General features: G+C 42.6%; 1 protein-coding gene and 1 pseudogene across 6 annotated transcripts; both read right to left on the bottom strand.

Moving 5' to 3' along the window:
• Positions 1–1008: 1008 nt before the first annotated feature.
• LOC116590214 lies at positions 1009–9178 on the bottom strand (annotated as a pseudogene).
• Positions 4717–27375, bottom strand: VCPKMT (valosin containing protein lysine methyltransferase). Of its 6 annotated transcripts, none has more exons than XR_004285976.1 (8): positions 26566–27375; positions 26364–26474; positions 26124–26196; positions 24995–25114; positions 23857–23961; positions 21695–21747; positions 19232–19459; positions 4717–5961 (listed from the first exon to the last, which is right to left on the bottom strand). XR_004285976.1 is itself a non-coding variant. In XM_032344195.1 (7 exons), the coding sequence occupies exons 1-6, from the start codon at positions 26937–26939 to the stop codon at positions 21733–21735; spliced, it is 798 nt and encodes a 265-aa protein (XP_032200086.1). In that variant the 5' UTR covers positions 26940–27375; the 3' UTR covers positions 19019–19459; positions 21695–21732. The 6 variants fall into 6 exon arrangements, 3 of the variants coding, with proteins under 3 accessions (XP_032200086.1, XP_032200087.1, XP_032200085.1); XR_004285977.1 differs by lacking the exon at positions 4717–5961 and adding an exon at positions 6372–6387; XR_004285978.1 differs by lacking the exon at positions 4717–5961 and adding an exon at positions 14923–18103.
• Between the last annotated feature and the right edge of the window lie 89 nt (positions 27376–27464).

The raw sequence follows: 27464 nt of genomic DNA on the forward strand, positions 1-27464 counted from the left end.
CCCCAACACTGCCACCACACACTTAACAGCACACACACAGTGAAACACTAACAGCTCCCCTTTCCTGAGTGCTAAGTGCTAAGTGCCTCACATGCATCACTGCGCTTAATGCTCACGATAGACCTCCGGGGCAGCTATTCATTTTTTCAGCTACTCAGAGAGGCCAAGGTGAAGGCCAAAGTGGGAACTGAGGATTGTGGCCCCTCCTGGCTCCATACTGTTCTCTGTGACTAGATCCAAGGGACTCTCGGGCCCTCTGAGGGAGCCATGGGAGTGGTGAGGGTCCTGGAACTGAACTGTGCGATTCCCCTGAGGTTCTTGGCATGAAATGGTAGTAGCATCCTTGGATTTTCTACTATTCCAATTTTTTAAAAAAGATTTTATTTATTTATCAGAGAGAGAGAGAGAGAAAGAGAGCACAAGCAGGGGGAGCAGCAGGCTGAGGGAGAAGTAGGCTCCCCACTGAGCAAGGAGCCCGATGTGGGACTCAGTGACAGGACCCTGGGATAATGACCTGAGCAGAAGGCATACGCTTAACCCACAGCCACCCAGGCGCCCCTCCAATTGGTTTTGTTTCAGCCATGCTGGTGTTAGGAAGCAGCGCCCAAGGAGCTCTCGAGCCCTCAAGAGCGCCCGTGGCAGACAGAGATTCTGCACATTTGATCCCCAAATTCCTTCCTGCCTCACAAAAATTCAGAGCTCTGCACGGTTGCACTCAGGAGAGAGAGGTCCCCTCCTGTGGACTGGCTTGCTACAGACCTCAGAGCAGGGCGGGGCCAGAGCACCAGGGACCAGACCTCACCTTCTGTGTCTGTTTCAGTGAAACCTTCTGTTTCAGTGCCCATGGTTGAGTCTTTGGCTTTACTGCCACTGCATATGTTCGGAGCCTTTATCTTCCAGCCCTGCTTTGAGCACTTCAGTCTGCCAGCCAATCTCTCTCTCTGTCTCATACACACACACACACACACACACACACACACACACACGTTCACACTCACTCATATTCTCATTCATTCTCTGTCTCTTTGAAGACATTTCATAGCTGAAAATAAACACATCAAAATGAAGACAGTGCCCTGTGAAAAGAAAGCGCATACAAAAGAATTAAAAGCCAGAGTTCTTAAAACCTCGGTCATTAAGAAACGTCTTTAGAACCATCCTCCTCTTTTCCAGGGCGGAGAGCTGCAATAAATAGAACTCATCAGAGACTCAGACATACTCAGAATAAGAAATGCACAGAGTTATTATGAGCAGCTGCATTCCGCTGAGTTCCTGGAGGGATGTGGGAGAAGCCTGGCATTCATTCACTGCTCTGGAAAAGGCTGATAACACAGCACCCAAAGGAGCAAGTTCCCAGCACTGTGGGGGGTGCCCACCGGGCAATAGTGTCCACACAGGAGGGGCCAGCCTCTCCCCAGGGCTGGGCATACTGGGCTTTCTCACTCCCACCGCTCAGCCACCAAGGGGCCAGCCACCACCCCTGTGCCCCCATCTTGGGCCTCCAGCCCCACCCCCCAGGGTTGGGGCAGGCTGTGAGGGAGGGTTTCCTGAGCAGCCCCTCTAAACCCTCTAAGGAGATAGACCATGGGCCCCCAGACTACAGCCCTCTTCACCAGCCCCTCAGGGACGAAAATCCTGCCATTTGCAGAAGGAAGGCACCACTTTGCTTCCATCGGGCTTTCACTTATGGTGGGGCCTTACCTCTATATAGCTTTGAGCCATAGAATCATAAAATACCCAGTTAAATTTGAATTTCAGGTAACAAATAATGTTTCCATATAAATATGTCCCAAATACTGCATGGGGCAAACTTATGTGAGAACATCTTGTTATTTATCTGAAATTCAAATATAACTGTGTGTCCTGTATTTTATCCAGCAGCCGCACCTCCCTTATGATCCCTCCCTCTAGACCTTTCCAGGGAGTGTTCATTCTAGAAATGTGCTCTTAAGCAAAAATTTGCTCAGTTCTGATTCTCCCAGGATTGCTGAAAGGAAGGACTTCAGGGCACATCTACCAATAAAATCTCCACGGGTGGGTCCCAGAAATCCACATTTTATCCACTTGTTATTTAGGTGATTCTGATGCACATTTGTATTAGTATCTGTACATGTACTACTTCTGGGTAAATTGCCCTCCAACACAGAGGCTGAAAACAACCAACCTTTATTAGCTCAGAGTTCGTGGGGGTCAAGAATAGGGATGGACTTAGCTCTATGATTCTGGCTCAGGGTCTCTTGTGATGCTGTGGTCAGGTGTTGGTTCAGGCTGCGATCATCTCAAGACTCCACTGGAGCTAGAGAATCGTTCGTAGGCGCCTTTGCAAGGCCTTCAGCAGGCTTTGGGTCTTTGCTGGGTTTAGCTGGAAACATCAGCTCCTCACCCACATGGGTCTCTGACTTTCCCCAGAGCTAGGGATCTGGGAGGCAGGGGCTTCCCCAAGACAAATTCCAATCTAGACCACACTCAGAGGAAGAGAGTTTTAGAAGAGCATGAATACCAAGACGCAGGAATCACTGGGGGCCACCTTAGGGGCTGCTTACCCCTCCCCACCCCCACCGCAATATTCAAGTTTTCGAATTACTACTACAGATCAGTCCTCCACATACTGCAACCAAGACCACATTTTAAATATGGGAGCAAATTCTGTCTTTACTAATTTTTTTTCCTTTTTCTATCCTTCCTCCACATCTACCCCTTGGGGATTTGAGACAACAATAAAGAAAAAGAAACGGGAAGAAAAAGTAGTCAAAATGACAATCTTAGAATTGCCAGATGTTAAATTTTAAAATGCTTGCAAATATTGTTTGAGTAGAAGTAAATTCTATGCAAATCCCATGCATATGGAACTGTTGTCCTAAAACTTTCACTGCCCAGTGTGACTCCTGAGGAATCTCCTATGAGTCTGGTAACATAGTAAGTAAGGCGACCAGTTGTCTCAATTTGCCCAGGAGTCTACTAGGTCCTGGAAAACCCTTTAGTCCAAGGCAAAATGGTCTCCCCCCTTTTTTCTTCCTTTTAAAGCTTTTATCCATTTATTTGAGACAGAAAAAGAGAGAGAGACAGAGAATAGGTGCAGTGGGGAGTGGGGAAGAGGGAAAGGGAGAGGGCGAAGCAGGCTCCCTACTGAGCAGGAACCTGGACCTGACTCAGGGCTCAATCCCAGGACCCTGGCCCGAGCTAAAGACAGACACTTAACCGACTGAGCCACCCAGGCACCCCAGTTGGTCTCCTTAACAAGGAGCCAATAAGAAATCACATCATCCACTCTGCGCCTCTCCCACAGACTGAGTGGGTCTGTCTACTTCGTGCGGAGGTAGGGAGAGCATAGGCTTTGAGTTAATGTGTGCCCTTGGCTGTGGCCTTAAACTATCTCATTGAGAAGACAGGCACCAGAAATCCATTTTAGGGAAGCTTAACTATAATGACGCACATGGGATTGTCCCGTAGCCTGAGAGCTGCTGTATGGGTGACGGTCCTTCGCACTTTTCTGGAAAGGGCCACTCCTAGCATGAAAGATGGGACCACAACCCTTATACTGTTGGCAACCAAATCTGACATTTTTCCTTCAGCGAGGCTGGCTTTGCTGACCCCCCGAAAAGGGAAATGAAGGCCACAAAAGTCCCACTACACACCTTAATTTTTATCTTAATTTACAATTTAGTCCCCAAATTGATGTACTCTGTCTCCTTGTGAAAACACTAAGCTACCAAAAAGGACAGTCCTCTCTATTGTATCCTCAATGACAGGTTTCCCAGAAAATCTGTGCGAAGCCTTGATAGAAGAGACATGATTCATTTTCACAGCTCTGATGGTGTGACTCCCTCCTCTCAGAGAGAAAACCTGTCACCAGCGCTGTTCCTTCCTTCTCCCTTCTCCGCTTCCATTCCTCAAGGTTTGGGAGATTTTTGTTGGTGGTGGTGGTGAGAAAAGCAGTGATCTGTAAATTGTGTTAAAGTGCTCATCCTCTTTTTTCCTTCTGCCTTTACCAGTTCTGGGCAGCCCTGCCCATTTAGATGATGAGAAGTTTCTAACTCAAAATAGGCATTGTGGATTTTTGAACTATCTTCCTGTGAGGTAGGCAGATTAGCAACAATGGCCTTAATTTACTTTTGGTCCACCGTTCTCCCCCACTCACCCCTGCACTCTAGTGCCAGAGCTGTGAGTCCCAGGCAACTGGCAAAGATGCTGGTTGGATTGTAATGCAAAAGACCATGTGGGTGTCATTGGTTCTCTACCACTTGGCAGTCATATAACTTGGAACTTCTCTCGGTCTCAATGAGAAGGATGAGATCTGGCTTTCCTGCAACATGAGGCAATGAAATATAAGGGTTTAGTTTTTATTAGAGTCCTTCCTTTGGCCACTAGCTATCTGGCCAGCCGAATATTCCTCCAGTAGTATTATTCTCATTGTTTACTGGAGGAGAATTTCTACTTACTGACCTTAGCAAGCTTACCTAATAATTATAATAATCTGAATATTGCCACCCAACTGTTGCCTTATGATTTCTTTTTTATAGTTTTAACATTCAAAAAGGTGATTTTTGCCCCTGCACTTTAGGCCAGACTCCAAGGTGTGTCCTTCCTCTGACACACAAGATAGGGAGATTTCCCTTTGTGCAGACTAGAGCTCTGAGCTTCAACAGAGATACAGAGTGCTATGAAAATCTAGTTTTGAAGTCAGCAGTTCTACCTCAATAAAATTGATTTAAAAAAAAAAAAAGAACAATTATTTAAGCAAACCTTAAACAAGTACCATAATTAAAGAGAAGATTATGAACACATTTTCCCTCTGGTTCATTCGGTTGTATGCAAGCTTGTAGTTAATATATAATGAAAACATTACAACTGTATCAAACGAAATGACTAAAGGGGGGAAAAATGCTCACCTACAACCTTACCCGTCTGATACAATAAAGCACATTGTTACATTCCAGCATTTTATTTCTGAAGGAGAAAAATGGAGTGAGCAGGGCTCAAGAGTCAGCCTTCTCCCACAGCCCTTCTTCCCTTTGCCAGGGGATCTGGGGACTGGGGTGAATTCAGTGACAAGCAAAGGCTCTTGGAAAATTCTTGATAGAGCTGGGCAAAGACGTTGTGATGGTGAGTCTGTTATTTGTCAACTTGGCTGGGCCACAGTGCCCAGATACTTGGTCAAACACCATTCTGGATGCTTCTGGGACGGTGTTGTCAGAAGAGATTAACATTTAAATTAATTAATGTTAATGATAATTAAGTTAACATTAATGTGGGTGGGCTTCACCAATCAGAACAGAAGACAGGAGGGCTCCAACTGAATTTCTCAATGTCTCTCAGCCTCAATTTCCGCATCTCCAAAACTGAAAGCACTTTGAAACACTGCTGTATAATGTCTGATGTTATACTTACTTATCATATTTCCTAAGTTGACAGCAACAGCTAACATTGGAGGGCTTCGTACATGCAAGGCTCTGTGCCAAGCACAGACATTATTTCATTTAACCCACTCCACAACCCCATCCAGTGGGGAGCAGTATTGTTCCCATTTTATAAACAAAAAAACCGAGGTATAGAGAAGTTAATCCAGTTGTCTTAGGTCACACAGCTGGGACATAGCAGAGCTGGGACTTAACTTGTCTAGATCTATCAGAACTAGGGAATGTTCTTCCTAATGATTAGCTCCGTGACCAGGGAGAGTTATTTAACTGCTTTGAATTCTGATATTCTGGTATGTACCGTGGGATACTGGTCTAGCTCCTAAGCCTGTTGTGAGAATTCGGGGAATCCCATTTGGGAAGGCAGCTAGCACGGTGCCTGGTGTGCACTCACAGAGTTCAAGGAGAATTTCTGTCCCATACTGCCAGCCCCTCTGCAGAGAGGACAGCCTGATCACGTGTAGAATCGGGACAGCAGCCAGACTGGCTGTAAATCAATGACTGACCTGCCACATCTATCAAAATCTTGTTTGAAGAAATATTCTTCCTGAAAAGAATCAATGAATTTGAACAGATTTATGTTAAGACTTTTAAAATGTTAAATGAATATCTTCTTCTTGAATATATTTGAGGGGACTAAAGTGCTCTAAAACTCAAATCTTTTTTTTTTTTTTTAAACTCAAATCTTTTAACAAATCATTCCTTAAAATACAGATGAAATACATCTTATATTTTAAAATATAGCCACGACATTATTGCGCTAGAGCGCTAGGACCGCCATAACAAAGTACCACAGTCTGGGGGGCTCAAACAACACAAATATATATTCTCACAGGTCTGGAGGCTACACATCCAAGATAAAGGTGCTGGCTTGGTTTCTTCTGAGGTCTCTGTCCTTGGCTTGTAGATGGCCATCTTCTCCCTATGTCTTCATACTGTCTTCCTTCTGCACCCATCAGCGTCCTAATCTCTTCTTATAAAGACACCAGTTATATGGGGTTAGGATCTACTTTAATGACCTCACTTTAACTTAATTACCTCTTTAAACACTCTATCTCCAAACAGCACGTTCAGAGGTACTGGGGGTTAGGATTTCAACATATGAATTTCAGAGGGGCACAATCCTGCCCATAATAAATACATATTAACCACATTCACCAGAAAAATATATTCCTCTTTGTTGGACATCTTCAGAATGATTGACTATGCATGAGGCATATATTTATATTCACTGACTATATTTGAGACAAATATATGCATGAATATATTCATACATTGAGTACGCCTTGAAACAAGCTTTGGGAAACTGGTTATTTTGGTAAATTTGACAAGTTGGCCATATGGTAAATTGATACTTTGTTGAACGGTCTCTGAGAATTAACAATTTGGAATATTGATCCAGAGCAGATGTAAAGTCTGTGTGAGCTAAGACTACTGGGACCTCCCTGCCCCCCCAAGAATATCATGCTGTTATCTGAGAGAAAAGCACCCAAAGCCGGCAGCACCAGCCGAAACAAAGCAGCACTTAGTTGACAGGTCACCAGCAAGGGGCCTTCTGAGGGAAGAGGGGAGGTTGGCCAGGGGTACTTGGGAACTTGGGGAAGGCCAGTTCAGTGGGGTGCCCCCTAGGGGCCTCAGGATCCTGGTACCTGGGGTGAGGGCAGGGGAGTGAGGGAAAGAGGACCCTCAGGAGATCTGTTTCCCAGCTTTGCTTTTCTTTAGCTTCCCTTTTCCGGGATCTTCCCCCATCATGCCACACAGCTGTTTCTGTGTCACAGAAAAGTCACCCCAGCCATGGATCCTTAGCAGCATAAGCTCCTTCACGTGGGGACCCAAGTCTCCTTTTTGATTCACTTAACCGCGAAAACCCAGGGAAATCAGTGGTGAACACCTTTCCCCTCCACATCCACACCCGAATGCAGCTCCCTCTTCTTTCCTTCTTTCCTTCCATTAGTCTACCGGAGCGGGGGACCCTCTTCCTTCCAGAACCAAGTCATCTGCCCATGCCCGTGCTCTGGATCGCGTTCCTTCCATCTGGGATCCTCCCAATCTCACGTCGTGCCCCTGCCCCCAGGGACCCCCCTTTGTCTTCAGCCACCATCTCTCCCCTTTCATCCTTTCCAACCTGCCTTCTCTCAACCCTAACGCTCTTGATCGTACCAAACTCTACGATGGAAGCTACTACACTTTCTCCACTCTATGGCCTCACTTTGTACTGACATCTGCTTACGTTTATACTCCCTAGGGCCTAGTCACACATTGCAGGTGCTCCAGAAAGGACAGTTGGATTAATTAATTACTGCCCTGGATAATGGAATCTTTCTCTAGTAATAAGTGCAAGGATCACGCAGGATGTGAGATGCTGTTCTTGTCTTCAAGGAGGGGACCATGGTGTTAGCAAGATGCATGAGACAAGAAACATGTAAAAATGTCACCAAAGCTCCACTATGGACAAACAGAAGAGATTCTTTAGAACGGAGGCATCTGGAGAGGCCTCTGGGCTAGACAAACTCCTTCCCGTTCCCAACCAGCACTTACATGATGCGAATCAACAAAGTCAGAGTCAAGTGCAAGGACCAAAGGGGATCCTCGGCCCTTGTGCCATGACCAGGGGTTTACGTAAAGTGAATGTAATGAGTATTTGGGACTCTCTTTTGTTGAAGAGGATGGTGTCCTTGGAAGGAAGAAGGCGCCAGTGGACAAATGGGCTCTGAGCCGTGGGCAGCTCAGAGCCTGAATCAGCAGGCGCAGCACTTCCTCAGTGTCTGGAGGCCTGACACTGGAACCAGGAGCCAGCTGGGAGTGTGCCGCAGCTTCTCCAGCTGCAAGGGATGAGGGGATGCTTTGAAGACAGAGTACGCAAGGCCATCTCAGAAGGATTCTCGGCACCCTGCCCAACGTCACCACCACCTTCAGGACCTGCCTGTCCAGGCCGCTGCAGAACTTCCTCTCTCTGAGCAAAGTTGGCAGCTGAGAGCAAACACCAGTGAGTTCCTGCAGCTGAGCCCTCCCGTGAGTTTCAGCCCTGGGGAGAGCCCTGTCCGATGAGCCAGGGCCTGAGGGGTCTCGGCACCTCTGCAAGCCCAGTGTCTAATGCCCTGGTCTCCAAGGCTGGGATTCCGATGGGCTAGGGGCTCCCACAAGACAGAGCAGGGTTTACCGCCTACTTTGGAAGACCTGCAACCCTAAAGTCTTCCAGGGACAATGAAATAAGCCACAGTGTGCAGTTGAGGAAAGTTGGAGAAGTCAAAGGAAACACATTTGCAAAACCAGTCCAATCTTCTATGCTCTCATTGTAGTAGTAGTAGTAGTAACAGTAATAGTATTAGTAGTAGTGATAAGGAGGAGGAGGAGGGGGATAAAGAGTAAGTATTTATAAAATGACTGGCATGTCTTAGGCTCTGTCCTACAGCATTTAACTCCTTCCAGGAACTGACTCCTGTCCACGCAGCCGGCAGCTCACAATGCCATGGTATCCCCCCACCTGCCTCAAGGCCTGGTCCACCAGCCACAAAGGAGGTGACTCTGTCTCTCCATATCTCCTGTGGAGAGAAAAAGTGAGGGCGAAGATTGATAAAATGGGGCCCGAGATCAACTAGAGGCTGAAGGGAAAAGGCACTGAGAGACCAAGGGGAACCAGCAGCTAAACACACTTGCCCGTTCGGAGACGAAGCAGATCCACAGACAGCTGCTGTGAACAGAGAGCTCGCAGTCGGGGAGAAATGCCTCTGTTTACTCCCCGAGCGGAGCGTGCCTGGCTGCATCGGTGGAAGGAGGAATCACGTCTTTTGTCAAAGGTGAGCACCAAACACAGTAGCTCACACTTCCATTCGGCTTTCAAGTGGAACTTTGGCTCTCACAGCCATTTTCCTGTTTGAGTACCTTAAAAACTCTGTGGGTGGACAGAACAAATATCACCACTGTTCTCATCATCCCCATCTTACAGGTGAAGAAACAAAGTCAGACTGAGGGACTTGCCCAAGAACTCAGCCTGTCAGCAGAGGGGATAGGACTTCAGCCTTCACCATCTGGCCTGCATCTAGCCCAGAAAGTTTCCACCAAAAGATGCTCAGGCAAATCTTTAGTCAGGAGAGGGACAGGACCACTGGAGGGGACTCTGAGTGATTCTCCGAATCACAGTCTATGCTCGGCAGCAAAACCCCCTGGGACTTCATGGGTCAGCCTGAGAGTTGCAAGAACTCTCCTGCGGTTGGAGAAACATTTCTGAGGAGATTCATAAGCTATAGCCATTTCATTCTCTTCCTGAGCACAGGAGGATGAAGAGGCCTCAGTCCTGGGCTCTCTCCTTACAGAATTCCACTCTCCTTGCCAGGTCCTCAAGGAAGGACAGCAAACAATGCCATTCTTTTTGCTCTAGAATTACGGTGACATTTTCAAGTCTATCTGGCAAGACGTGCCTGTGTTCTAGAGACACCGGTAAGAAAAATAAAGCTGCACAATTCTTCCAGCCTTTTATCAATTAATTATAAACCTACTTACAGCCTTCAGTCTTCCTTATAGACACACCATCATTCTCTCTGCTCACATTACACAGGTCTGGGCAGAGATCTTTATCTAAATGCAAAACTCTGAATTGCTAAGTGGCAATATTAGCTTAAGTCTTAGGTTAGCTCTGATCACATTAAGCAAGATCACATAAAGCAGCACTTATATCAGTTTTGACAGTCCTGAACCCATCCAGATGCAACCCGCCATTTAATCTGGTTTCCTACTGGTTGCTAATTTATTTCTCCTATAACTGGGGCCAGTCATCTGTCAATCATCAAAGCTGTATTTAATATCAACCTAGGGCTCTACTGTGGGAGCAGAAAGTGAATGGTTGTCTTAGATCTTTCATAAATAAGCCCTTGTGAGATTTAGGGATAATTCTGGAAGCTTTTGAAATGCATGCTGTTATTTTAGATATATATTTTTTAAATCTCAATTTGGTTTTAGGATATGTATATAATCACAATAGAAAAACTTTAGCCATCCCATAAAAGAAGTCACAATTTTTAAAATTACCTTACCAGTTTATTTGAAATAATATGATATGAGTAAAAATTGTATTGACAGTTTCAAATCTGGTAATATAGAAAAAAAACAGTCTCATTGCAATCTTTTCAAATACTTGCTCTGGACTAGTACATCTAAAGTCCAGCGGAATGTGTATTGTATCTGTAACATCTCGAATCCCCAAGAGTCAACTGTGCCCCTATGGCAGGGCTCCCCTCCGGCATATACTGGGAAAGGGGAGATTCTATCTTGCATCCCTCTGAGTAGCCACCCAGTATAGGGGCTTTCCCTGGTCTTCCAGCTCTGCCCAGTCCATCCAGTAAGCTCTACCTGGCCTTTCCAGACCTGGTCCCAAGCAGAGGACACTGCTCTCTTCCTGTGAGCCTCCCTAGAGGGTAATGTGGGCAAATATATTTCTCACATTGGCCTCTTTACTTTCTGCTTCACTTTCACCCAGGTGTCACTTTCCTGAAAGCTGTGTCACTAAAGGGAATGACAATAAGAGATAAAAACTAAAACCCCACACAAAATGTGGCCTTTACTCATCATCCAGGAAAAAAGCAGCAATGAAGTTTAACCTTTCTTAGACGACCCTTTCCATCCCTAATCTTCCTCACCGGGCTTCACACCTCATTGCCTAAGGACCTCTCCTAATATATGTTGTAACTTTCCCTTCACTTTCTAGGCACCCCCTAACCTTGGGGGTTAGTCCAGTTCCAGCATCTACCCTAAGCAAGTCATCTTCTTGACTCCTGAGTTATTTCTTCTAAATAAGAATTCTAGGATGGAATTCATCAAGAGATGGAGGCTTGAACATTTTCTGGGTACAAAGGTGGTGGATTTGTTCCTTTGTTAACACATGAAATCAAACTATTCCTCCAACGGGTTTTCGTTTCCTCGCTTTTGCTTTCTGACTAGTTTTATGATGTTTACTTTTGTAGTGTGGTAGATTAAGATTTCCATAGTATGATCAGCAACCAACACTATTCTAGAAAGCTTGTAAGTCAACTGCTAAGATGATTGGGCTGGTATTATGGACAAAATGAAGGCTTAGAAAGCAAATCACTTCCTGAGGAAAGCAGTGGTTGAAAAGGATCTTAAGAAAGGAGTAGGAGGGTTTGAAGAGCAGAAAAGCTTGAACACTCTACCAGTTAGGACCTGCTCTACTATAAGGAAGAGAAATCAAATCCCAAAGGTTAACTTGGTCATAGAACTGGGGAGTCCAGGAAGTACAGCTGGCTTTAGGCATGGTTGGTTCCAGAGGCTCAAAGGGAATCCCAGTTTCTCTCTTTGCTTCTAGAATCTCCTTTCCTCTGGGTTAACTTTTGTTCTCGGGAACTCAAGGCTCATTTCACCATTAGCATTAGCTATCCTAGAGAAGAGGGAGTGCCTCTTATCCAGGAAGGCGCTGGGGAGGGTGCGGTAGGTTGGGTCATGTGACACCCACCCCTAAATTGCAGCTGAGGACATGAAGCAGTTTGGCTGGGTTTGGTTACAGGGCAGGCAGAAGGGTCAGTGCAGTGGGTTCTGGGAAATTTGGTCTTTATCAGACAATTGGGAGAGGGTCTGATAAAGGACAGAAGTTATTGCCACAATTGCCCACTGTATGAAAAGATCATGAGTAAAGACAAGAGCAGTAAAACACACTGTATATCCAGAAACATCCATTTCAGCAAAAGAGCAAGAGACGAGCGACAGGAGTGTACTGGCAATGATACTGAACGTCCAGCAGGCTCTGGGAACGTTTCTTTTTTTTTTTTTTTTTAAGATTTTATTTATATATTTGACAGAGATCACAAGTAGGCAGAGAGGCAGGCAGAAAGAGGGGGGAAGCAGGCTCCCCGTTGAGCAGAGAACCCGATGCGGGGCTCGATCCCAAGACTCTGGGATCATGACCCGAGCCGAAGGCAGTGGCCTAACCCACTGAGCCACCCAGGCGCCCCTCTGGGGACGTTTCTGAGCAGGATGAACTCTTCGGAGCTCTGAGTTAGCAAAGTGCTCTGTCACCATTGTTTGCACAGACGTGTGTGGAAACACACCTGAAGTGGGAGACTATGATGGGAGCATAAATTAGAGGTAAAGAGGCCCGAACCTGAGGGGATAGCAATAAAAACAGAAAGGGGAAAAGGACTGTGAGTCCCTCTGATGGGGGATTCAATGACCCACTGGTTTTATGAAGTGGCAGAAGGAATTAAAGATGGTGAGAGGATGGTACCATGAGTGAGACTAGGCAGTGAGGCAGAAGAGTCCCCTCCTGCGATCGTCCCTGATCAAGCCCGAGTTAACCATACTGTCCTTCCTACAGCCGCTGGAGCTAATTCAAACCTTAATTATTGCACTTACCCCAGAGATGCAATTCTTTTTGCACGTCTATCACATTACGGATAAGTGAGCTGCTTAAGGGTACAGACTGCATCTGATTGATTGATTTGGCCCTAGTAGCTAAGAGAGTACAAATGTGTATACTGGACATGTACAGATACCTGTTTCTGTACCTGTTTGTTAACTGAAAGAGTAAATATCTGTGGGGTGTCTGGATGGCTCAGTAGGTTAAGCCTCTGCCTTCGGCTCAGGCCATGATCTGGGGGTCCTGGGATGGAGCCCCGCATCGGGCTCTCTGCTCAGCAGGGAGCCTGCTTTCCCCTCTCTCTCTGCCTGCCTCTCTGCACTTGTAATCCCTCTCTGTCAAATAAATAAATAAAATCTTGAAAAAAAAAATAAAAGGGTAAATATCTGTGTTGAACCAAATTGGAGAAATCATGGAGGGTGGATTTGATAATGGGAGAAGGGAAGAGAATGTCTTGAGATCCTTTATACCAGGTATTATTCTAGACACTTTACATATGGGACCTCGGCTTCAGGTTAAGTGTGCAAAAACTAAAAGCAACAAACTGTATTTCATCTGTTGTCCCTTTTATAGTTATTTAAGGAGTCTCCAGTAACTTCTCTGCTCAATTCTGCTCTTGCCCTCTGCAGCACTGGGATCTCCATGGTTTCGAGGGGGCTATTTCTTTGTTTTGTGTTGGTATTACATTCCTCTGGGAAGTACCAAACCCCTAATGCCTAGTATCTTATTAGTGCCTTCCAGATTTTTAAATTTTTGGTAAGAGCAACCTCTTGAGCCTTCTCCCCTTCACCTCTCCGTCCTCTCCGCTGAGGAGGGTGGAGTCTATGGAGGAGGTGAAAAAGTCAGGGCGGGACACACAAGTAATTGATTGGCATGCTGCAAAACGGAACCCCTCCTTTTTGGCAATTGAGGCTTTTGTTTGTTTTCCCCTGGATCACGTTAAGTGTTGTTTGCTTAGGGTGACTTCTCTCACATTTCCCCAGTTTACAAGAGTTGGCTGCTCTCAATTCTCAGAGCGAGCTCAACAGCTGAGGCTTCTGTAGAGAGACGCCTTCCTCCCTGCTCTCATCTCCATTTACTAGACTCAACTAGAGTTGAGCCGTCTCCATGGCGCTAGCCAGTGCACGGCTTTCTTCTTTCATAGCAAGGGATGTTAACATTCAGAGGTCACGTTGCCCAAGGACATACAGGTGGAATAGTTAGTAATCAAGTGAACGATCTTCTCAAGAGAAAAACAGAATGTTCAAGCTTGGGTGCATAATGGGAAGGTGACCAGACATAGCGTGGAACTGGGGCTGTCTCCCAGGGTTAACAGGGAATTCTGTTCCTCCTGCCACACTGAGCCACTACTGTGCTCTCCTCTTCCTTAGGATCTCAGATTAACAACCAGACACTCCAGACAGAGAGTAACAGACTGAATGTGGGTGTCACATATATGCCTGAGAGCGCAGAGAGTTTTGGAACAATGAAGCTAAAAAAAAAAAAGGATCTTTGTGACAAGATTTAGAAAGAAGACAGCTATTTTAAAAGCATATTTTTGGGGCACCTGGGTGGCTCCATCAGTTAAGCTGAGCTTGATTTCAGCTCTGGTTATGATCTCGGGGTCATGAAGTCAAGCCCCAAATTGGGCTCCACAATGGGCATGAAGCCTGTTTAAGATTCTCTCCCTCTCCCTTAATTTCCTTCCCACCCACCCCCTCTAATAAATAATAAATACATACATACATACAAAAAAATAAAGGCACATTTTTGTACCTACATTCATAATTGTCACAGACATCCAAAGACACTTTCTGGTTAAACATTTATTATCTGTGAGAATGTAAGACTTGTGTTTCCTGTTTTTAAGTTTCGAGAAACCAGGCCTATGCGAATTATACGCCATGAGAGTATTCTTTATACTCATTCTGAATGCGAGTGTAAAGCTGCTCATCTAAGTTTTGGATAAAATATGCTCTTTACATTTGGAGTACCCCGATATGCAGCTGTACTGTGTGTGCAGTACAAGAAGACTTTTTTTTTTTTTTAAGATTTATTTATTTATTTAGAGAGAGTGAGTGTGCCCCAGTGGGGAACGAGAGGGATAAAGGGAGAGAAAGAATTTCAAGCAGACTCCTCCTAAATGTAGAAGCCCCCCCCCATGCGAGGGCTTGATCCCACAACCCTCAGATCATGACCTGAGCTGGAATCAAGAGTCAGGCGCTTAAGCAACTGAGTCATTCAGGCGCCCCACAAGTGGGTTTTCAGGACACACTCCTAAAAGAACAAGGTCAGGTGTTGGGGTGGATACATGGACTTTTGTATTGTACACTCTTAACTGTGGTAATGACTTATCAAAGCAATGGTGAGCCAACACGTGGACCTGGAGCTCACACTGTTCATGCCTGGGTTTCAGGAAATTAACAAACTGGAACAAAAGTTAACTTTAAACAAATTACCCAGGACCATTTAAAAGCACTGATCCATCAAGGGTTTAACAGACTGCCAGTACTACTTCATGAAAGCTAGTAACAGGAAGGAGACCTGCGAACTACTCAAACACTAAACCCTGTAAAACCTACATCTAGCATAGCTCTTTTCCAAAAGCCTTCAGTTTGCTCTGTGAGGGAGAAATAACAGTTTTCAGCCTCATAAATATTAAAAAGCGCCAACTTACGCTTCACCAAGATAAATTACTGTATTATAGGTTAAGGAATGAATGTTTCTAAAAACTAAAACCAGCTATTCAGTGTTCATGACAATCTTTCCCATCAGTTGAAAATAAAAAAGGTCTTAAAAACTTAACAAATGCAGGTGAGCCCACATGCCTCTTTCACTGGCTGAGGAAGCAGCTACAATTCAAGGCTCTCTTGTTCTTGTCTGTCGGCACAGGCTCCCCCAGGCAGCCGGAGGGACTAGCTACACTGAGCTCCCGCAACACATCACATACGTTCATTACGTGGACAAAGATCGCTTCCTTGGAAGGTAGCTGCTACACTGCCTTGCTCTTTTAGAGTTAATACATCCAAACTTTGAACATAGTTATGTAGATGCATTGAGTCCCTCTTCCGAAAAATGACCTGCTGCTGTACGTTCATCACCTGCCTCCTAACTGGTCTCAGTTTTACAGAGATAAGAACCATGGAGGAAAGAACTGGCTGAACGTCTGGGGAGGTGGAATGGTAATCCTGGAGCTCCAGCCAGCAAGGCCAGGCTCCTATACTTAGAAATGTGTCTCCTGTACCTATTGGCCTTCGAATGCCCATGACACTTACTTTAAAACCAAAAAAATGAATGGGAAACAAATGTTTTTCTTTCACCCCATTTTCTTCCTCTTTCTAGAACTGCTTACTTGTTCAAATAAAGGAGATGGAACAGCATTCTCAACCTCCTCCTACCCCAAGGGCCATTGCTATCATGAAGGGGGAGTGATGGGTACAAGGGCCCTACACGCTCAAAAAAATGTCCAGATTTTACACTGAAATATAGATAAAAATTGACTTACATTATATACATTTTCCTAGTCCCTACACCTCTATTATAATCACATTTTTTGAACACTTACTCTGCACCTGGTACCTAAGTGCATTACATGTATTAAACTGGTTTAATCCCCATGGCAAACTACTAGGTAGACACTATTATGACCTTCACCTGACATGTGAGAAAACAGGCACACAGTTTAAATAACTTTCTCAAGGTCACATAGATAGTAAATGGCAGAACTGGAATTTAAGCCCAGATAATCTGGTCGTTAGGCCTATGCTCTGACACATGGTTTTAAGAATGCACATGAGAACATTATCATGGAGATAATTGGCTCTAACACATTTTTAAGTCCATTATTTGAAAATTACTTTTTATAAACAGAAATTATCTTGTTACGTTATTGTGTAAAAACACCAGAAAACACCTCGTAGATCATCCAAGCTACCACTGGAATGACCTGAACCAAGATGAGCTTCCTTTCCAGGGCTTTCCCATCTGGCCATTCTTTCCCAAATCATAAGTAGATTTCACATGGTGGCTGCTTCTCTATCTGTCCTTTCTGGTGGGCAATGAGATCACTAAGGAACATTTCCAGGCAAAATAGTTTGACCTTCTTTTGTCTCTCAGTCAGGTTGGGGGCCACAAGCAATAGGGCACATGGCCCAGACCAGTACACCTTACACTGGCACAGCCTGATGGCATAAATGGCATGACCACTGATCTCCAGGATCACTACTCTGTCCATGACATCTAGCAGCTTACTGGTGAACAGCTTCTGCTTCTCATTGGTGATACGCTCTGGACCTGGGAACTTGACCTGCTCCAGACTGACAGGAGCTCCTCCTGGTCAGGCATGGGACCCAGGTCCCCATAGAATCTATCTCTCAATTGATGGACTCACTAAATTGTCACAAAACTCCAACCAATACTTAAGAACCTAAGACAATATCCTAAATGACCCCAAGTAAGTAACAGTTTTAACCCAATGCTTTCTTACTCAAAATTATATAAAGTGAAAACTTCGCTTTTTCATTACTTGACGAATTTTCAGTAAAATTTTATCGCCACAACTTCTTTCTGTAGTAGCTTGGAGATCTCTATGGTATGACAATGGACTATTCTACTTTTACAATGTTTACTATCAATGCAGCAAAAGCTCTTCCAAATCCTGATGTTCCTTGAGGAAAAAGACCAAAAGTCAAACAGAAGGCCTAAGCCTGCAGGACTGTGGTAAAGCCAGAGCTTCAGTCTTTTGATGTAATAGCTACTTATTACTCTAGTGAGGAAGGTACACTGGTTTGGAAAACTAATTAAAATTAATTAGAAGTTTCAAACACCTCAAACATAAAATCATGCATTATATAAAAGGTACTTTCAAGGTTGATTTAATTTTCAGAACATGACCAACTAATTCAGCCTCTTAAAGTTCCCTCACAGAAGGTATCAATAGCAGAGAAATGGTCTAAGAATTGCAATTTCTGTAGTTTTACAAATAATATTCAGAAACTCAAAAGGCATATCGGATTGCAAGGGACAGAAGGAGAAGTTAAATACAATTTTATAAGAAAAAAATCAGCTTTACCTACACTACTGTTATGGGCTGCATGTCTCTGCTTCCCGCCCACAACCCAGCCCCAAAATCTTATGCTGAAACCTATCCCCCATTGTGATAGTATTTGGAGGTGGGCATTTGAGAGATGAGTATGTCATGAGGGCGAAGCTCTCCTAAATGGGGTCAGTGTCCTATAAGAGACCCCAAGGAGATCCTCTGCTCTTCTGCCATGTGACGTTACAATGAGAAGAGAGCTGGTAACGAAGCTGGTGCCTTGATCTTGCTTGCACTTCCTGGCCTCTGGAACTGTGAGAAAGGTTTGTTTATAAGCCCCCCAGTCTATACTTTGTTCTAGCAGCCCAAACACACTAAGACAATCACGCTGTACTTGAAAGCAACTCCTGATAAGTAGCTTGATTCTTTAAAATCTAATTTAGTTTACCTTTAAAATGGCAAGTGTGATTCCATTTCAAAATGTTCTATTTTCACAACTTCCTTTTTATAAAATGTTTAAAGATAAAGTCAAGCAATGCCATCTACAGGGAAACTTTAGAACAACAGTCCTATTTCTATAACCCACACTTCTTAAAATACAGTAATTACAGTCTGAGTTAATATCGCAATGGCATCCTTTAACAAGATAACTTTTAAGAAAAAGGTAGCTGTGTAAAAAATCCCACCATCATTCTGGATTAATAATTCTTAAAATAATGAAAAATAACCTAACTTCACTCCCAAGTTCATGAAACCTAAGATTCACAGACCCTTGGTTGTGAACTATACCTGATTGAGATAACACGTTGTGCAATTTCAAAGACCGTTAGTTATAACTAGTTCACAGGGGAGACTCAAGTCCTTGGAGTCTAGCCTATAGCAATTTCATTTTTCCAGCTATTAGACTCCCCTTTCTTCTTGAGTAGCATCACCTTTGCCTTCTTGACCAGGTTCTCCAAATTTTCAGGTAAACAGTCAATTTCTAAAGCTCTGTCCTATTTATTTTAAAACCTATTTTGTAGATGATTCCACATCAGATTCAAAGTTCCTTCCCTCCCTATGCAGTATAGGCCCACTCTAATCATGGATGGTTTATTTTTGTATTTCTTCTCCCTCTGCTCCCTTCCCCTTGGGAAACAGATGCTAGGGTTCCTTAACACAGCAGTTCTCAATTTAGGCTAAACTCAAACCACCTGGAGCCCTTTAATAAAAATCCCATGCCTTTAAATTTAACTGGGACCGGAACATGGCTTTCGTTTGCTTTTAATTTTCCAGGTGATTCCATGTGCAGCCTAGTTTGAGAAACACCGCCTTACAATGGGGCCACCTTAATGGGCTATAACTGCATTCTGATAACTGGCCTGTGGGTTTCATGGTACACAGTGGCAAGCCCCCACTCAACTAGAGGTCCAGAGGTTCATTCCTGAGCTGTCTTCTCACCTGACCCCAGCCCTGGCAGTCCCGGGGGATTGGAGTTGGTTGTATTCTGGTTGATCCCCAGTCTATGGCATCACAACTCACTCATCTTCTGCACCTGCCTTTGAACTTCTCCATGTTGCTGCTCAAGTCCTCTGGCCTCCAACTCCTGTATCAACAGCAGCTGGCAGGACCCATCTTTAACACCTCTCTGCCTGATAGTACTCACCTCTCCAATTTCATTCCCATGCTCTGAAAAAAAAAAAAAAAAACCCCACAGATGTGCTAATCTGCTGGGTAAACTCAACCAGGTGGAGAAAATGCTGGGCTCCTCCTCCTAGAAGCATCTTTAATCTTGAATTGCTCCCTCACGCCTCTCTCCTGTGGTTTCTGAGTGCAGATGAGAGTCTAAAGGACTCATGAGAGTCCCAAGGACAAAATCCCATTCCCCAACACTGCATTCCTCAAAAAGACCTCTCCCAGGCCTCTCTGGCTGTCTGCGGAATGGTGGGTGGTGATAGGGCAAGTTCTTTGGAACTGGCAGCCCCCAGTAAGCCCTGCAGTGCTCACTGGTCCTACCAAACCAGTGGTTCTTTGGTCTTACAATGTGGAGATTTGGTACCTTTTTCTTTTTTAATTTGAAATGTGGTACTTTTTAATCTCTGCTCTGGCCTTATTCCAGAATAGGAAAAAAAAAAAATCCCATGATTTAATGTTACAAATTACTTAAATCTACATTCAGTAACTTAGGTCAGTTCTCCAGAACAGATGGCGACGAATGTATGCAAGTGAGGCTTTAAGGTGATAAATTAAGTAAGGGAGTGGGAATAGGACAGGGAAGGGAAAGAGGCACACACAAGTAGTAAAGGCGTGATTCTGGCGAAGCTGTAGAGGCTGACTTCAACCCAATTCCTCCAGAAAATTTTGGGAGTGTAAGGTGCACCTATGTGAGGTAAAGGAGCTGGGCTTTCCTACAGGAATGCCAAGGGGCACTTTAGGCAGAAGACCCAGAGGTAGTGAATACTGGAAGTATAGTGAAAAGAAGAGGAGGTTGAAAAGGGATCGAGAATCTGAATGGATTACTATAGCTGGTCAATGTCAGACTTATTCAAGTTGCACAGTGTAGAAAGTAGTCATCTGTGCCAAGACTTCACTAATAATTGGTGCTATCTGTAACTAACAAAGAATCATGTATTTAGGTTAAACTGTTTGTAAACTGGTTAATGAAATGCTAAGGGCTGTATGAACAAGGTATTTTGAAAAAGAACAGCAAGACAAACTTTAAAGACCAAAGGAAGCCTGAAGGAAAGAATGGTTCTTTTCACTTGGATCTTTGATTTCTCTAAATAGGGTTTCTTTTTCTTTTTCTGGAAAGCCTGATTTAGATATTCATTTTCTTCAAAGCTACTTCTGAAACATTCACAAAATCACAGGATCTCAAAAACAATGTTTATTTTAATACATAAAATGTGCCACCTAGCACCAATGCCTACAGATACCAGAATTCTATCCAGTTAGTATTACTCTTCACAACTGGTGTAACTGAAGTCCTTGAAAGATCAGTCTGTGAGATGATTATCATTGTAAGATAAAACAGAGAATACATAGAATCAAACACTTGGTAAATATATAGAGAGCCACATTTGTAGTTATTTAAAAACATTTCTCTGTTTCATGTAAACACTGGTGATTTTAGCCGTTTTCCTGGAAGATACACGCGACGAAAAGTGCAAGAGCCACCTAAGTGCACAAGCCTGAAAGTGGACTCTTACTCTTGCTGCATTCACAAACGAAAAAGTTTGTAAAGATACCTTTTCTTTCTCCTGATTTCTCACTTTCATTCCTACCAACTCATTACAGTATAAATTACTATCTAACTCACACAGACATGTATGGTGGAGGAAAAGAATAAAACTTTGGCTAATAGTATATAAAACAGCATTTTCGGGTTTTTAAGAACATTTTGATATTAATGCTATCGAAATAACAGCAATGAAGTGGAAGGTACATACGATAAAAACCAATGCATAATTACATTAAAATAAAAACCAACTTTTAGATTTATTGGATCTTGAAGACAACTAAATTTTACTAGTTTCAACTTAAACAGAATTACATAGTAATAGATGTCTCTCTTTAGAAACTGGATCAATTCATCTCCAGTTTCCTGACAATAATGCCAAGTCAACCATGCCACTTCACTGTTTACTTCTGGTAGACTTAAGGCAAACCTCAACACCTATCTTTCATTTGAGGAGTGACTGATACACAATTTTCTTTTAAGCAGAACTTGAAGCTGAGCTACAAGTAAACTAAGGTGGATTTCAGGCCCACTGGCAGACAGGCAGTCAGTAATCATTTTCAAATTGCAGGTAGCCCATGGTGGTTGTCAGGTATATATCGAATCTCTATGGACATGCTGGAAAAATCTGTGAACACAATCTTCCCATGCTGTATTCACATGCTCCATTCATATATTTAGCTTACCCAGGTTGTTAGAGGCTTGGGTAAGGTGACTAAAGATTTCACGATAGAGATTTCTATAAGAAAAAAAAAAAAGAAAGAAAGAAAACTTTAAAGACTAATTTCTTATGAAAAATTAAGTATTTATTGGGTACTTAATACTAAGTAATATGCCTAATGCAGCTCAAATGATCCATAATTTTAATAGATGGTTTTTTTGCTGATACCCAAAACAAAGTAACCAAAGAAAAATCAGATACACTGGACATCATCAAAATTAAAAAGCTTTGTGCTTAAAAGGACATACTATCAAGAAAAAGAAAAAAAAAAAGAAAAAAAAAGACAAACCACAGAACGGGAGAACGTATTTGAAAGTCATGTATCTGGTAAGGGTCTAGTATCCATAATAAAGAACAGATACAACTTAACAGTAAGAAGACAACTCTATTTAAAAACAGAGAAAGTATTTCTGTAAAGATATCCAAATGGCCAATAAATACATGCAAAGACATTCCACATTAGTCATTCAGGAAATGAAAATAAAAACCACAATGAGATACAAATTCACTCTTACTGAGATAGTTACAATCAAAAAGATGGACAATGACAAGCACTGGTGAAGAGGTGAAGAAATCACAACCCTCAGCTACCGCGGGTGGGAATATAAAACGGTACAGCAGCTTTGGAGTACAGTTTGGCAAATTCCCCATAAAGTTAAACATGGAGTTCCCATACAACCCAGCAATTCTATTCTAGCTATATACCCAAGAGATTTGAAAACATAAGTCACACAAAAATTCTTACATGAATATTCACAGCAGTATTCTTCATTATTGCCAAAAAGTGAAAAATGGCTGAAATGTCCAATCACTGATGAATGGATGGATAAGGTGTAGTATCAAAGAAATATTAAAACTATTTTTCTTATAAAACTACAAAAAGGAGCCAGAATCAGGGAGCCACACAGTGTGTGATTCTACTTCTGTGAAGCATTCAGAACAGGCAATCCACACACAGAGAACAGACTGGTGGCTGCCAAGGGCTAGGGAGAGGCAGGGGTAGGACACGACTGCTAATGGGTATGGGGTTTCTTTTTGGGGTGATAAAAAATGTTTAGAACTGAAGTGGTAACGCTTGTGCACCTTTGTGAATATATTAAAAACCACTGAACTGTACATTTTAAAAGGGGGAATTTTATGAATTTTGTAAGAAGAAGTGATTCTTTGCCAAAAAAAAAAAAGCCTTTATATTTAGGAGACACAAAATCTTTAAGCCTCAAAAAAAATTCTACTTTTAAACTACACAACAGCTTGATCTAAAACCAGATTCCTTAAGGCATAAAATATTTTTAAAATTTATCTATCTCCAGCACTATGCCAAATGAAAGTTAGCAGATCTGAATTAGTAATCCTACCACTTCTTTTTCCTTACAGTTCTACCATTTAGCCTTAATCCCCCAAATTACAAGCTACTTGCTTTTGACCAGAATTCACATAATCAGAAAACTTCATCACTGAGAATTCAATCAAAGCAAAGATAACAGAAACAAGTGGGACTAACTAAAGTTAGCATCCTTAATTCATAAACTAGATCATGTCTTGCCTTTTACTGGTCACATATATAAAAGGTGATACAAAATGGATGAAATACAACTCTTCCCCTCTACACGTGCAAACTCTAGGCATACAGAGGCATCTTATATAAAAATGTAATTAATGTTAACAGGTAAAGGAAGGAACAAAAAAGGGGAAATATACATAAATTCTATTTAACTGAGTACATTTCTAATTACTGGGCAGATCTACCTTGTTATACTTTACTTTGGACTATTTTCCAAATGTGAATGGTTGGAAAAAGTTCACAAAAGTCAGAACTGACATTTTTAAACAGAAATGTACAAGTAGCTAAGATAGTTGCCTGAGGTAATGCCCAATTACAAAGCTCTATTATTTATAGATGGAAAGGATCTTTATCAGAAAAGCCTGTTTTTGTTTTGTTTTTGGTTTTTTAGAGGGAGAATCCAAGGCCAGGTAGATTAAATGATCTGAACACTGAGTGTGCCTGAGCCCAGGGAGTCATCAGAAGTATTTCCCCACATCAAAATCAGCATCTGCATCACACATTAGCCCAGAGACAATGCCCAGCTAATGAGATCTCAGCGGACAAAGACCTAGGAATGTATTTACCGATTTTTTCTTTCTGATGTATAAAATATGAATATCCTCACTTCGATATTCTTCATCATGTTTCTCCAAAGGAATTTTTTCAAAGTCAAAGTCTAGCTGGAGGAGCTATAAATTTAAAAGAGATATACTGTAAATTCCATAACATGAAGTTTCCTGTGGTGACAGAAGTCAGAATGACAGTTAACTTTGGAGGAGTACCGACTAGAAAAGGGCACATGGGAGCATTCCGAGATCCTGAAAGTGTTCTGTATCTTGATGTAGTGGTGGTTGCCTGGGTGTATACGTATGAAAAACTGAGTTGAGAACTTATACATAAGCATTTTTACGTGTGCTGACTCAAGTTAAACTGTTTAACAATATAGAATTTTCAATTACAGTCTCAAAAGTTAAATTCTTTACTTTCAAGAAAAACATGAAAAGAAAAACAATTTTAGCACGTATCTGAGGCAGAGTCATGTATTTGCATTCTTATTTAAGCAAAGCAGTCCTTTCAGTGGATAAATTGCAGGACTATGGAGATGTACCCTCAGAAGGAGTCACTTTTTAATGTGATGGATTTTTTGCCCATCAAAAGGGTGTGGATGACCACTGGGGGAAGATGGGTGAAAGATACATGGGGTTCTATGTAATACTTCTGCAACTTCCTATAAGTCTTTATTTCAAAATAAAAAGTGAAAAACAAAAACAAAAAACACCCCCAAAAGTAGATAGGACACCTTGGTTGAAAGCTTTTGTAAAAACACAGAGGTAAAAACATATCACATATGTTTCTCTGATGTACTTTCCAAAAGTACTACATACATCATTAATACATTCCCCAAAGCCAGTATCATGCTTAATAAAGAAGCATGGAAAACTTTCCCAGAAAAGACAAGGATGTCACCATTATTATTTTAGGTTGTGTTGTAGATACTAGATCAACTAATTAGAAAAGAAAAAGTAACAAAGGATTAGAAAAGATGCAAAAAGTTGGGGGAGAAGCTTAGTAGAATGGTGGGCAACAAAGGATACTCTCCTTGGATTCATACAAGTGGAATGTGTTCCCCACTCAAAATTACCTTAATATACTTGAACGTACAGTCACGAAAACCCTCGCTGAAGTCATGTAAAGCACTACAAAAACAGATCTAGTACTTACCTCAAAATATTTTTTCTCGATTTCTGGATTTTTTCCCATTGTTCGTTGCTCATAACAACATATAATACAAGTCTCAAATCCACTAAGATCTTTTAGAGTTTTCAACAACGGCTCCAAAGACTGTTCAAAACAGAATATCACTTTTACTTATGATTTTTAAAAATTTTAATATTTACTATAAAATGGGAATAGGGGAAATGGAGAGTAACTAGAACTCCCCTCCAATTTAGCCATCTTTGAGTCAATCAACAAAGTATAAGTGGTTAAAGCTCTGTAACTAATGACTGGTAACTCTTCACTAATCAACCACTGCATTGATTTCAGTTTCCAAAAGACTCAAATGACTGTATTTTGGAGTTCCCATGAGAAAACAAATGAAATGACCTCATCCTTAAAAAATTAATTTTAATCTATTTTAAGTTGGGATTTACCCACAAAAGTGAGTCTGACCCTAACTTGAATTTAAGTTAGTTCAATGTTCGTTATTTTAAAAACGCAATGCCCACAATATTATACAAACTGCCATTTAAAAAAATACCATTCTGGGGGCACCTGAGTGGCTCAGTGGGTTAAACCCTCTGCCTTCGGCTCAGGTCATGATCTCAGGGTCCTGGGATTGAGCCCTGAATCAGGCTCTCTGCCCAGCAGGGAGCCTGCTTCCCCTCTCTGTCTCAGCCTGCCTCTCTGCCTACTTGTGATCTGTATGTCAAATAAATAAATAAAATTTTTTTTAAAAAAGTACCATTCTGAATCAATCTTTCCACAGAACAATATATTCTTTACAATGCAACTTAATTCTCAATGTCATGGTTAACATGTTCACTAGGAAGAGCTTACCAAAAAACTTAAGCTTTTCATAACAGATCCAAATGGCAAAATCTTTAAAATAGTACATAAGTCTCTAGTAAAATGCACATAACACTTCTGTCAACATATTTTATAGGTCTATATGTTTATCACCAGTATATGTATATAGTTCTGGTAACCTTTATGTTCTTTATTGTGTCATCAACTACAGGACAAATATCTTGCATTCAGAGATGTTAAAATGTGAAGAAGCGTGCACTCTGGAATCCACAAATTATGGTATAAACTCTAAAGATAGACACTTCACTCACTGAATACTCACCTCTTCATAGTATATGCAGTCGGCCATCAGTATATAGTCTGGAGGAGAAGGAAAGTCTTCTATTTCTTCCCCCCTTAAAAATATCAACCAAAATATTTAACTGTTGCTTTAATAATTTAAAACACTGTTTTATAAACAAGTTCTGGAAAGTCCCCTTCGTATTAACTATGGTTGTAGTGAAATGCAATTTAAAGCAAAATAGAATCGTTATCTTAAAACAAGCTGAAAGGCCATACAAACCATTTCAGTACCTTGGCTTGAACAGAACCAGTGACAAGATGCTTGTTCATATTAATATTCATCTTCAGCAAGTCCTGCAATTCCTCAAGATCTGTGACCACAACATCAGCCCTATAAAATAACGTGAAGTGTAGGCACAAGCGTGGTAAACCAGCAATCCGGATTTCCCGAACAAAGCAGCCCCCCCTGTACCAGCTCTTACCCGAGGGTAGCAGCCATGAGCCCTACGGCCCCAGTGCCGGAGCCCAGCTCCAGCACGGACCGCCGGCTCAGAGCGTGGGCCCCATCCCCGGAAAACCCGGGGGTTTCTAGGTACTTAGAAAGGACAATGGCAGCGTCCCAAACAACGCAGCCCACGCCGCCGGAGCCATACTGCTGCAGTCGTAACACCGTGCCATCTCGCTTTTCCAAAACTCGAACAAAGTTCCGCAGTGGGTCCTCCGCGGACTCCAAAGAAGCCGCCATCGCTGCCGGGCAACAAGATGTGGCGCGTGCAGTGACGTCACAGCCACATGCACCGCCCCAAGACCGGCCTGAAGAGGGCCCGGCGCCTCCTAGTGGCGAAGTTGACACCATTGCGCATGCGCAAAAGTACAGGGCCGAGAAGGCAGCATTACCTGGGCGTGGTGGAGCACCAGGCCACACGCTTCTTGGTGTTGGTCAGGCTCACTCCTCTAAATTTAGCCTGGCTTTACAATCGGGCAGTTTACTTCACTCTTCCAAACAAAGCTAATATTGTCACCTCTTTAAAAAACAAAGGCAAACTCAAGACTGTTTTTACCTGGAGACCAATTTTACTCGGTAGTTACTGGCCTTAAATCCAGGCAGCTTCCAAGGTCCTACCAGGGAGGCTACAATCCTCTTTTATCAAGGGTTTCCTACCATGCTCCTAATTCTTCATCTGAATGCATAGAAATGGTTGCTGGAAGCTTGCTGATTGCATTTTAACAGTTAAGACAAAGTTATCCTAATAAAATTTATATCACTTAAATTCCTTGGGATTATATAAATTGCACAAATATTGAAAATAATGTGGTTGTATGTATTTACACAGAACTCAAGAATATCTCCACTTGTTCCTTATAATGAAAACACGTATTT

This window comes from Mustela erminea, chromosome 5, assembly GCF_009829155.1.
Source record: "Mustela erminea isolate mMusErm1 chromosome 5, mMusErm1.Pri, whole genome shotgun sequence".
Lineage (NCBI taxonomy): Eukaryota > Metazoa > Chordata > Mammalia > Carnivora > Mustelidae > Mustela > Mustela erminea.

Coding starts and splice junctions, on each gene's coding strand:
- VCPKMT (XM_032344195.1), bottom strand. CDS start 26,939: ATGGTGTCAACTTCGCCACTAGGAGGCGCCGGGCCCTCTTCAGGCCGG. Junction 26,475..26,565: donor CTCATGGCTGCTACCCTCGG/GTAAGAGCTGGT, acceptor GTTATTTTATAG/GGCTGATGTTGTGGTCACAG. Junction 25,115..26,123: donor ACTGCATATACTATGAAGAG/GTGAGTATTCAG, acceptor TGTTTTGAACAG/TCTTTGGAGCCGTTGTTGAA.